The sequence below is a fragment of the Odontesthes bonariensis genome, chromosome 22 (assembly GCF_027942865.1).
Source record: "Odontesthes bonariensis isolate fOdoBon6 chromosome 22, fOdoBon6.hap1, whole genome shotgun sequence".
NCBI lineage: Eukaryota > Metazoa > Chordata > Actinopteri > Atheriniformes > Atherinopsidae > Odontesthes > Odontesthes bonariensis.
In genome coordinates, this window is record NC_134527.1 from 18,014,052 (window position 1) to 18,027,005 (window position 12,954).

A 12,954-nucleotide genomic window follows, 5' to 3' on the forward strand; every position below is an offset into this window, starting at 1 on the left:
TTGAACAGTCAGTGTCATAGCCTCCTTGGTAGGATTTAACTGCATTAAAGGAACAGCGTAGCAAGAGTGAGTTGGCAAAAGAGGAACCCATTAGCATGAGTGTTGCAAATGGTCTTGAGACAGCGTCAGGCAAAAGCTGCTGTTTCGTTGAAATTTAGTGGCACAGGGACAATTAATAAGAGTTGTTAAAAAAAACTACACTGCAGTCACTCGCCATATATTCAAAGTCTTTTTTTCTTTGTGATTTCATTTCCAAAAGCCAGTGCGATTGCAACATCTTAGCTGTTATATCACATCATATCATCTTAGCACTGTAGCAATACTTACTTTCTTATATCTTAAAGTTAAAAAATAAAAGTTTTTTGTAAAGCAGACCAACTTTCAAATTTATTCTTTGGAAACTTGCTTTCCCTTTACTTGTAAGTTATTGGTAGACAACTTTAGCATGACCGGAGTACAACATTCAAGAAGTTTCACTGATCTTGAGGCTTACTTCTGAGCATTGCTTAGTGTTGCATCAAAATGTAGACGCTACAGTGCTGTAGGATGAGGAGGATTCTATGCAGTACAGATTGTATAGAAGTGCCAGCATGTAGCGGTCGAGAGGATTTACATAAACGGCAATGACATGTTCGTTTTCTGGAATGGAGTGTTGGTGTCTGATAGTTTATTTTAGGTTGAATGAGACAACTCACAGCCTTGAGTCATTTCATGCTGGACCAGTGAAGCCGAGTGAGCAAGCACCAACTGAGGCCAATCTGGTAATTGCTGTGCGTATCTGTGGATTAGAATTGAACATCTCAGCAAAATGTGCCTTCTTACAAATGGACTGATGAGCAACAAGGCAAACAAACAAACCATTTTAAAAAGGACCTTAAAGCTTGTGGATACAGAATTTAAAAATACAAAGCTGAAGTGACATGTGAAGATGTGCAATACGAGGTACCCTCCAATTCAGTGCAGTTCTGGGCCACAAGCGGATCTAAACACACTGACGTCTCTCATATACACATATGAACACACAGAACCAAATCTAGCGTGCAAAGACTGGGACTGAACGACTTAAAACAATGGGCTGGGAGAAGAGATTTGACAATGGTCATGAAGAAAAAGATGAAGAAACTCAAGAATGGAATAAATAGGAAAAGACAACTGACCAATAAACGTAAGCCGTGGCGTGCTCTCCTGTGTGTTTTATGCGATAGTTGTGGCTAGTCTTTGTTTTTTGGATCTATTCATGCTGTTACATCCACACACAAAAATGACTCAGGTGAATAGGTGATCACTCAACATATTTCAGAGGCAGGTTTGTATTATATGTCTGCAGCTCTTAACCAATCCACCATAAAAAATACTTTTACTAATTTATTAAATTCTCACATCTGACAGAGCAGAGCAGGCTCACATGGGTCTCTTAGCTAATGGATGGAAAATTCAGATTGAGTTCTGGTTGTATTTAAATTGTATTAAAACATTTTCTACCTTGTTACCTTTTTCTTCTGTCACCATACTCTATGGCAAGTAACCTTCCCATCATATTCACTGTCTTCACAAATTTCAATTATAATCTTAAAAGCACAAATGCGTTTAAAGTAAATTCCATCAGTTTTCTGATTTACTGAATTTCTGCTAAATTAGATTTAATCAATAAATGTCTCACAAGCCACACGTTTATTTCCCATCTTCACCATCAGTAGACAGTTGTTCTTCAGACCAAGCCTCACAAAAGTTATTACATGCGTATTTGCAGCCAATTGACAATATGATGATGACCCTGCCAAACAGTAACGTAATATCGAAGCGACACTGTGATGCCCATTTTCTGGAAGCAGAAAAAAATATTTGCAGCAATTGACTGCCATAGTGCCATGCAGTTGTGTTTTTCCTAATAACTACTGATGTGTTTGCCTTAAACAAAAGGGTTTTGTTTCCGGGAACATTGCTTTATGTCAAGTCGATTTATCATTCATTTGTGCAAATGTCATACTGGATTTCTTAGAAAGGTTTCAAAATTTTTGACAGGCCAGATGCTTTGTTACAACCCTCACTAAAATTCAAATTTATAAACATGATTTTCATACAGAGGAACAGGAAAATCAAAATGATGGTTTTCAGACTTCCAAACCACTTTTTTTCTTTCATACAATTCAGCGCACAGTCATTGTTATTAATTACTTAAATTATGATTTTGTCAGATTTTACTAGCGCAGTGCAACAGTCTGGAAACGCTTTAAGCGACAAAACAGGAGGTGACATCATATTCCAGTTGCTACTTCATGGATTGACAAAAGAAAAAACCCTAACACACCCCCCCTGCCTGAGGCTGCCCCCCCCCCCCCCCCCCCCCCCCCCAAAAAAAAAAGTCAAAATAACACTGGGTGGTGCCTCAATAACCAAAGTTATGTTTTTCCTGTCAGTGCCCTCAGTCATACTTTTAATATGACCAAATCAAGTTGCCATAGCAACTGTACCCTGCTGAGTTCCTTGCCATTTCACATGCCTGCAGCCATATGTGTGTTTGCTGTGCTTGGAGTGAAACCAGTTAGAAACTGTGTATATCTACTTCAACTAGCAGAATTTAGCAGCTATACATATACACACTTACACGAGTGGTCATCTTTAAATTGGAAAGTTGAGCCCCAACAGTGTCCTCAATATTCCCATCAATACCATTCTTTTATAAAAAAAAAACGTCAAAAATGTGAAATATATAATAAGAAGCTCTGTACGAGTTATTGTGTCAGTAAGAAACACATTTTAACGTTTGTAGAACATAGATAACGTTAAAGAAAAGACTACATAAGTAGAGGCCTTTTACTATAACTATTTCCCTGATTTCTCTGACCACCAACAGACCTTATCACAGCAGGCTTTGTGGCAAGTCACAGCAAGAAGAAGAGCAGCTGATGACATTAAAACAAACTGAATTACATTAACATGAGTTGGCTCATAGACCCTGTGGTTCCATGCTGGTTAGCTGTCATAGCTTACTTAGATTCTTGTTGAAATTGAGCCATAGTTACCTAAAAATTTGTTTGACCTTTTTACTGTTGTAACAAGATCAGTTCTGATGTGAAGACATGGTGTAATATAACATGGAAGCTGGCATGAACAGTTTCTCTCATTGAACTGCTCATTGTTATTGTCTCAATTGTTTTTTTTTTTATTAGTTGCTCCTGTGATTTGCAGTTATGATATATATCTGAGGTAAAAATGTAGTGTTTTTTTTTTTTTTTTTGGGTGAAGAAATAGAACACTTTTTAGGTCATATAAAAAAGAAATACACAAAAACCGCAAAGGATATGAATAAAATCCTAAATGTGTATCAGTGTTTTCGAGGCAGTCTTGCATTTTGAATGGTAACGGCCGGGTGTATTTCCTGATTACTGAAACCTTTTAATGAATCAGGTTAGTTCAACCACGACCTCCTAAACAGATGCTACAGTAAAATACAAACCACCCATATGCATAAATATTTTACTATATGCTCGCATAACATAGTCATGGCCCTGTGAGTGTGTTCGGCAGCAGCACGATAGCAGCGGATAAAAAATGGGACCATCGTGTAATATGGAACACTTACTGCAGCTGGCGTTCAGAAATGTTCCGTATCCTGACTATTTAGACTATCTTGGCCCATTACACTTGACTTAGAGCCATTCATAAGTTTAAAAGCCCTCAGACTGTTATTATAGAACATGCTGTTTCCTGTGCGATGAGCCCACTTCATTACGAGTTGAAGAAGTAGAGTCGAGAGACAAAATGCCAGTTTAATATAATGTAGTCTCTCGTAACTGAAAAGTGTGTTTGTGACTCACAGTTTCACAGAAGTCCACTAAAAAGTGGCCCTGAGGTGCAAAACAAAAAGAAACACTGGACTGAGGACAAGAAGAAAAAAATCCAAAAACACAATCAAAGAAAAAAGTCCCAAAGAAATTACAATACGCATCTGAAAAAGTGGCAACATTTCACAAAATACCAAAAAATATAAGAGAACACTTCACAAAAACCAAGACTACAATAATTCAGAAAATACAAAAATGAAAACATACACAACAAATTCTCAGGGTCATAACCGTTTTGTGGATATTTTGATATGTCCCAAAATACTTTAGGTTTTTGTATTTTCTTGTGCTGTCTGAAATTAATTTGTGCTGTTTTGGTGTCGTTGTGTTTTGCAAAAATCTTTTTGTCATATTTCCACCTCAGGACCGTTGAAGAAATGTGTAAAAATGACCAAATCTGATTGTTTCTAATTGATGGCTGAGAAAAATATTTCCCCCACTCGAAGGCCCCGTGCACACATTTCTGCTGATTTGCCAAACAGCGCTTTCCCTCCTTTGTACCCCAAAAAAATCCTGTTCACAAAGCAAAATTTAGAAGGAAAAGAAAAATCTCCCACCACAAAGAAACACACTTGCCTTATTATTTTCCAACCACTTGTCTTAACTGTCTGTCCAAAGGTGTTTGCTGTCATGTGTGATCTCTTCTGAGCTGCTAAATAGCTCAGCGTGAAACTTTTCTGACAGCACTGACAGCTGATCTCATTACAGGTGTCTTGCTTCAAGGTGCGGGTGAAGCAGGTCACTCAAAGACAACAGAGAAAAATTCTCTTGTTATTCTGCAGCAACAACCACCTCATTCTCAAAGTTGCCTTACGGTCTTGAGGTCCAATCAGGTCTTATCCAAAACCGATGGCAGATGGCAGCTGGTTCCGTTACGTACCACTGATCTTTGTAGCACATTCTGAAGCCTTTATTATTCATATGCAAACATGCAAAACATCATGTTAACATAATTGGCGCCGACAAGATTGTGCCGGCGTCTCCCGTTGCCATATCAACAAAGAGATCGGAGCATGTTTTGATGTCAAACCAAGGAGAGTCTCACATTGCAAGCCAAAAACCCCAGCCGACCTTTCCCCATGACAATACTTTTAACGTAATTGGTTATTATCTTCACCCTGGCAGGAGTTTTTAGGAAAACATGTGACCAAAAGGAACAAATGCAAAAAAAGAATAGGCATTTCTCAAAATATCCACGTTCCTGCGCATAGGGACTAAAAATCACATTAAAGTGTGGCAATACTGTTATGGTGTGCTCCCATATCCATCTCTGCTTCCTCCTCTCACCATCATTTTTCCCTTTGTCATATGCCTGAAAGCCACACTCTTTGTCAATGTCGTACAATGAACACTACAACATTGTCCACATCCATCCATATGTCTTCGCTCTCCCCTCCATCCTCAGCACTAACGAGAGCCTGGCTTTCCTGCCTCCCTTTTGTCCCTCCCTCGCTCCCACCATTCCTGCTCCCAGGCTCCTAGCCTCACTGCAGCCGTCTCCCCTCCCCCTCCCTTGGAGTTCCATTGTGAGTGCTTGGTTCAGCAGCCTCAGCCTCACTCCTGCAGTATGCAGCTTTGCCTTGCTGTTACTGTGCAGCCTGAGCCAAACGCAGCACAGCCTCCCATTTGGGCTCAGGGGAGGGGAAGGGAAGCACTTCACGCTGCAGGCCCAGCTAGGAAAACAAGACAGTGCTCGAATTCCCGAGCTCATCTACAGGCTGCGAGACTCTGAATGCTCTCCGGCAACTATTGATTTGTATCTTCACTGTTGAAAAACATTCACCCCCCTAGAATATGTTTCTGTTCTCGTCTGTTGTCTCTCTTATTTCCCTCGATTCTTTTCATCTCAACAACGGACATGTTAGTTGAAAACCTGCTTACGCTGCAGTTTTCGGATGAGCAGCATGGTAACAACATGCACGGTAGTTGCTGAGCACATTTGTCTGACTTGCAGCTTTTCTTACAAAACCAGAAGCGTACTCAGTAGATTAGAAGCAAAGAGCAAGAGAAGTGGAAACCACTGCCCTGTTTATGGAAGAACCTCACGTAAGACATAAGAATGTTTCACTTGGAATGATCACAAAGATATTCTAACACCGTGCGAACAGATAGTGTTTTCTAAAACTAAACACTGCTGCAAAACTATGTTTTTTTTTACACAAATTTGAACTTGTGCAGCCAAAATGTACAACATATCATGGTGTTTATTAATAATACCAATCTTTAAGTACACTGAGAGAGCATATAGTAGTACAAGCCGGTTCCCACATTGTCATTTGTCTGGATTTAATAGCCGCTCTGAAATCCTTTGATGGGCCATGAGCTGCTACAATCTCTGACCTTTGGTAAATCTTAGTTCTCTCTGCAGATGTGCTGTTGGGAGATTGGGTCAAAATCTAACACAGCCCTAAGTCTTGCACTCAGCTATCAATAAAAGCAAATAAAAGCTGCATATTTGTCAGATCAAATCCAATTATGTAACTGTGCATTTCAATCTGCGGGCATGCTTCCCTGTTTGTGTGCTGAGCAATATCGCAACCAAGGATCTATTTATAAAGGTCTAACAATGTAAGAGGGAATGTACACAGTGGGGAGTCAGTGTGCACTGTTGACACATATAGTATCTACAATTAAAAACAACTGCGTTTCACTGAAGGTAACGTTTCTCCTTAAACCTCTTTTTCTCCTGAACGGATCCTTTCTTGACCAGAATCTCCATCTTATCCTCTTTTTTTCCTCGTAGTTTAGTTATCTATCATGAAACAACTTTAAAAGTTTATATTTTAGTTTAAGTGACTCCTGGCCAGTAAGAAAAAGTTGTTTTTTTCTCTTCTCATCATTATTTCCTTTTCCTGGACTGGATTAGTTTGAACTTGTTCGTGTTGTTTCTTGTGTAATGTTTCCCTTCTCCTCGCGTTCTATGGATTTCGCTGTCTTACACCATCGTAAACGGAATATCTTTGAGAGTAAAAGATTTTTATTTCATAACATCCTGGACTGTGTTAAAGATTTTTTTTCACTATGTTTTAATGCACGACTCAGTAATCTCATCAGTAGATAATATTCTCTACTTTCCGCCATTATCTGATCCTAATACATTCCCTTTTATCATTACATAACAAGGGGATTAGCATACGGATGTTCCCAACTCTGCCAAACAAAATGTCTTTTAGTGCAACATAACATCAGTCAGCTGTTGCCTGTTTCCACTGATGACTCTCCATGAAATAATCAAGTTACCTCTTGAGAAATCAATGCTGTTCATTAACATTTGTGTAAACTTGCGGTGTCTACAGAGAAACTGATTGTTTCATAATGCTAGAGCTACTTTTGGTATTCACCAGAAAAATTTGAATATCTGCACTTTTGCCATGCGTGTTTTATCACAATTAAATGATTATGAAGAAACTAATGGCAAGGGGAGGAGGAACAGCTCCTGTCTTTAAGAGAGAAGACACTCTTCAGCCACTGCAGAAACGCCCACATCGAGCTTTATTTAATTGTTAAGCTCTGCTCCCTGCAGCGCTTTCACAAGCATTGAAGTCTGCTACTGAATAATTCAGCACCCAAGGTCACAGCACGAAAACCTCACTCTTTCCTGTCTTTAACGTGGAGAGTTTGTTGTGACACCTTTAAACCCTTACTGGCTTCACAGTGTTACGCCAGTAATTAGTCTGTGACTGCAGGCCTTGTGCCGAACAAGGAAGAATTTGGAAATTAAAAAGAAAAAAAAAAGTAGAACAGATAGCAAAATGATGCATCCCAAAACAACAAAGTTTACCTCTGCATACCTGTGCAATTCGTGCAATAGGTCAGATGGGTTTACAGTCTAAAGAGGTCCCTTTCCAGTGATCCAATGATGTGCAGACAAATGCCCAAAACAAAGCTGATTTAGAGGAATGACCTGCCTCTGTACGCACCAGCTCTTTTGATCCAGCGCGAAGACTGTAGCTGGCATTAGGGTGCTTAATCTCCCATCCCCTCTGCAAGATGACTGTTTCAAGTTCAGCTTGAATGACAAAAAAAAACCTGTAACTTTTCCTTTAAATGCACCACAAAACTACAGCTCCAGCATCCAGACTACGGAAGAGAAAAACACCCTGGTGAATCGATAAATCTCCATTTACTCAAACTGTTTGCAGGAGAGCTGAAATTTGGCTGAAAGCTTCTATTTCCCTGGGACGTATGGCAGATCTGAGGCTGGTCCCATATCCTGGTGAAGAGGCGATGCTCTGCATAATGAACAAGGTGCGCAGCTGACTTCTGAGGGGGAGGAGGGACGGAGCTGCCCCTGCATGGAGGCCTACAGTATGTAGCCTGTGTGAGGCTTGTGTTTTGAAGTGCATCATTCATCCATCATTCATCTGCACTCCCATTCACACATGCATACAATGCCTCACAGCAATCCTGGGTGTTATTTTCCCACAGACTCAAAGCAATATGAGCAAATGGCTCAAGTGTAAATGTGTTTATATTATCATATTCACCCCTTTTAAGGGAAAATACTGAAGAGAAGTAGCTGGATATCAGCCCCCTGAGTGATGCTGTTCTTTGTGTGCAATTACAGACAAATTGATGTTTTAAGCATATTCAGAGTACCTGAATATATGGAGATGGAGGGCGGATGGACAGCATTGTATCATGCCAGGACTAACGCCATTATGCCGCTAGTTGTTATAAAACAACAGCAGTGAATGGAGCTATCAAGACGGGGTTGTTTTTTTAATTTAAATCGCTGTCCATTCCCGATCGAGGCATCGCTGGTAGACTTCATTAACCTTCCCTTCGAATCAATATTCATCACTCCACCCTCCTGACAACTGGGGTCCAAGCATCGCATCCACAATAAAAAAAAAAAAACGGCCTTACCATTCCGTGCCAGCTGATGACGATCCCAGTCCCAGTGCCAGTCTTTTTCAAAACATCCCGACGAGAAACATCGCGCTGAGCATCGCTGAAGGCGTACTGAAGACGTTCATATAGATGAGAAACGGGGGGGACAATACGAGAAAAACAAAAAATAAAAAAGGCGATGAAGAAAGGAAAAAAAAGCAGAGGTGGACGGAACCGAGGTTTGCTGATGCTGATTCACTCTCTCCCAGCTCACCACCTTGCAACCATTGTGCTGCAAGATGCTGGCTGTACCATTGTGGACCTACCAGAGCTCCGATAGGGAGAGGGAGGGGAGAGGAAGGGGGTATTGGGAAATATGTCGCCATGGCAACCGCTCTGGAGCACGTCTGACGTCAAAGCCCGGGCAGAGAGGGCGAGAGAGGAAGAGATCACATGGAGGCTGTGTCTCCGGGTGGGAGGGGGAGTGTGGCAGCATCTCCCGCTGATCCCATCCTACACCGTCCCGCCACCGAGATCACGAGGGCCAATGAGAACCCGGAGCTGGGTGCTGCTGTTACCGTTTAGGTGTGTCTCCCATCGCTCAACGCCTTCAGACTACAGTGTCATCAAGATTCAACAAATCAACAAAACCGCTGTGGCGTTTGCATAATGTTAATCATTCGTTGTTCTTATTATATTTATTAAAATATGTATTGGGCGTTGGAAAATATATTTATTTTCAACGCTATTTATTGACGCGCTGTATCAACAATTGAAAATAAAACCACATTCATGAACATAAGAAAATTGAGAAGTTCTTCCTCAAAGGAGAGAAATGCAGGTATATTAGTGATATGTTCATACACTTATTATTTGCAAAAGAAATGAAATATTTCGACTCGGTTTATTTATGTATTTATTTATTTATTTATTCTTTTTTTTAAACTTCCTTTTATTATTATTTTTTTTTTACATTACACATGAAACATTTCAATATTATACGCCAGGGGATAAGGTCACAATAAAATATTCAAGTGTTCACAGATATCAACAGTCTTAATCGCTTCCTGGTTGTTTGAGAATTTAATGGAGGTCATGTACTGTCTGAGCTCACCGAGAAAGGCAAGAAAATATGTTTTTTTTTTCATGAATTTACATTTATGGATATGAAATTTTGCCATTAAAATGATGAGGTTGATAATAAAAATTATGTTGGCTTTTTCTTTGGTTTTGTTAAAGTCAGGGAGCCCAAACAATACACTCCTCCAAGGTAAATTGAACTCATTATCGACTCAGTTTATTCGTATTGCGCCAATTTACAACAAACGTCATCTCAAGCACTTTAAAGAGACAGTAAACAAGTTCAAAATAAGCCCAATTCAGCATTGTTCGTAATAATAAGACGATTCTTGAGAAGAGGCCTATTTAGAACAAATAGATCAAATTAAATATTCACTTCCTCTCCCCCGTTATTTACACATCTGTTGATCAGTTCATCTGGTTCCCTTTTACTGTCCTAAAATGTGTGATAGTTGTTTTTGTTTACCTTCAGGCATGTCTGCTCTGCACTTGTAGGCCTATAGTTTACATGTCATTCATTTGTCATTAAGTGACTAAATAAAAGATCAGTTTTGTTAAAGACTTGTTGGTCTGTTTGCTTTTTAATTTTCTACAGATGTAGGGCTAATACCATTAAGTTGAATTCTCTTAATTATCACGGTGCCATGATGGTGATGATATCTAATCTAGTCTTTTAGCACTAAACTCTCAGAAGATGAAGTATGAATACTGTCAGCTGTAAAATTGTTGTATGGGCTCATTTTTTAATTATTTTTCATGTCTGTTGTCATTGTGTGTTTTCACAAAACGACCTATTTTATTAGACAACAATGCGTGCAGTTGAGAAATGCCTCTGGATTAAAAGCGGGTTACACACTCTAACAGTGTGGGAAGTCTTGGGTGTGAAACTGATCTCGAGTCATTGCAAACCCAACATAAAGAGTTTGTAAGAATAGTCTTGCGAGTAAAACTAAACAACAAACCCTGCCACTCAAAAATGTTGTACAGCAAAAAAAAAAGAGAAAAGAAATGATCATGCTAATCACAATAAAGATGAGAATAAATAAATGGTTGATTCATTTGTGAATCTAAATGTTTGACTTGCTACTCAGATGTGAGTTCTGACTGGGATCAACTTGGAAAGATGTGAGAAATATTTGGCCATTGTCCTCAGCGGCAGCGTGCAACTATGAAGGTGAGAGCACATAGGAATGAGATGATGACAAGACAAATTATAACATTTTTCAACTGCCAGAGCAACCTGACAGTGAATTGGTGCCAGAGGTTGCTGTTTTGTTCAGAGGAATTGAATCCTACCATGAAATAAGCCAGTTGTAAACTGTCAGAACTGTGTGGTGTATAATCAGCTTATTTAAGAATATTTGTGTGGGAATTCAGCGGGAATTCTCGTGCACTAAAACCTCTGAATGAGACTTATTACACCCGATTTGGGTTATATTCTAATGCTGATGACAAAATGTTTCGGCATTTAAAGATATGCAAAACATTTGCTCAGCATACGTTCATTTCTGAATGTTCAGTACATTGCGACACGTGGCAAGCTTTTACATCAACTCAACCCAAACAGTAGACTTATTTCAAAGTTGGTGCAAAAGAGCTCCTGGAAAGTTGTGTAATGCACTCCAGCTGGACCCAAAGGCTAAACTGAAATAAAAAGCCCTCTACCAATGGCACCAGGTGCCCCACATATCCACAACTGTCATGACAGGTATATCCGCTCTTTCGAGGTTTTAGTGCAAATTGCCCTCTGGGCTCAGACCGGCACTGATGAGGAGGTATTAAGGACAGACAGAAATAGAAGGGAGACTACTTCTATAATATAGATCCCCATAGTTATACATTATGAGACATTGCTTTTCCAGACTCTGTTTCCTGACGGGGGCCTCTCTGCCTCTGGTAAAGTACAGAGATTAGAGTCCGACGACTCGATGGACACACAGCACACAACAGATCACGCTGGTAGCAGATTATCAAACTCGTAAAAAGCGTTGAAGCCCACAAGAAGCCAGTTCATTAGCAATTTCATAGAAAGAGTATACTTACCATATTCCTGAGGGGGCAGGACAGTTTACAAAGACCAGGACTTACCGTTACTAAATGACTCAAGTTATCCTCCTCCCCCTTTCATTGGAAAAGTGGAAATGAGGAGGCAGGTGAAAGATAAAAGTTTTCTATGTTTGTCACTGATACAAGAATTCCCCACTATGTCGGTATCAACAACACACAGGTCAACCAGTGTTGCTAATTGCCTCTAAAAGTAGATTTGACCAAATTTTTAATCTGAAAACTCAATGCTTTTAAGAGAGTTTATGCATTTTTCACAGATCCATAGTATTCTGAGAAGATAGCAAACAACACTTAAGTCATTAGAAGACTCTTACAAAGGACCAACTGAAACGTATAGTTTCTACTGTACATATGTGAATTGTTCTTTTATCATCTTGAGTCAATATAATAAGAATTAAATAATCTCTTCGCAGACTGGTATGAATATGAAACTATAACAGATGCTCATCAGTAAGACTTCACAAACATAAATAGCACTCTAAGTAAGAACTCTGGTACCTGTAAAATTGCATTTGGAGATTTAACCTATAAGTGCAAATTAAGTCCTAAATGTTTTCATGAATAAGTATGCACTTTGAGGGAAAAAAACAAACAAAAAAAACACAACAAATTCCCCAGTTTATGGCCAATGCAATCAATTTTCAGGAGAATTGTTTCCTCTCTCTCAATCTAAAGATAAAAGTTAAAGTTCAGTTGAATAATCAAGTCTTATCATTGCGGCCCAGACTTGGGGACGATAAGGCTTTTTAGTTCTGACAGGTATGGGATTGCATCAGGAAGGGAAGGGCATCCGGCGTATAACATGTGCCAAATCGATGATGCGAGATCGACTCGCTGTGGAAGAAGAAGAAGGTATGGGCAGGCAGGGATAACCCTTTTAACCACCGTCAACACTTGCCATGACAGCATGTAATGATGGCAAATAGTCACTAGATGGCGCAAGGCAGACCACAAACAGGCCAGCTTTGAAGTGCTCCATAGGAAGGAAGTACTCAGCAGTGAATTGCTTCCTGACTCCCTAAATGACTCAGTTTGATGCTGTGGGAAACCAGAAGCATTTGTTAATCTTGGTTTTTATTGAGCCTTTAAATGTCAACCCCTTCATACGACGAGGGTTAGGGTGAAGGGA

General features: G+C 39.7%; 1 protein-coding gene across 8 annotated transcripts in view; it reads right to left on the minus strand.

Annotated features, from left to right (window-relative positions):
• The window catches only part of mapk10 (mitogen-activated protein kinase 10), a 43,429-nt gene extending 34,392 nt beyond the window's left edge, over nt 1-9,037 (minus strand). For 5 of the 8 annotated variants that reach the window (XM_075456355.1, XM_075456353.1, XM_075456360.1 and 2 more), the window contains exon 1: nt 8,715-9,037. In XM_075456355.1, coding sequence (XP_075312470.1) covers nt 8,715-8,717 — 3 coding nt within the window. In that variant the 5' untranslated portion in view covers nt 8,718-9,037. Of the gene's footprint in view, nt 1-7,636; nt 8,011-8,714 lie in introns of those variants that run through there. The other 3 variants (XM_075456357.1, XM_075456356.1, XM_075456354.1) reach the window with 2 other exon arrangements.
• Between the last annotated feature and the right edge of the window lie 3,917 nt (nt 9,038-12,954).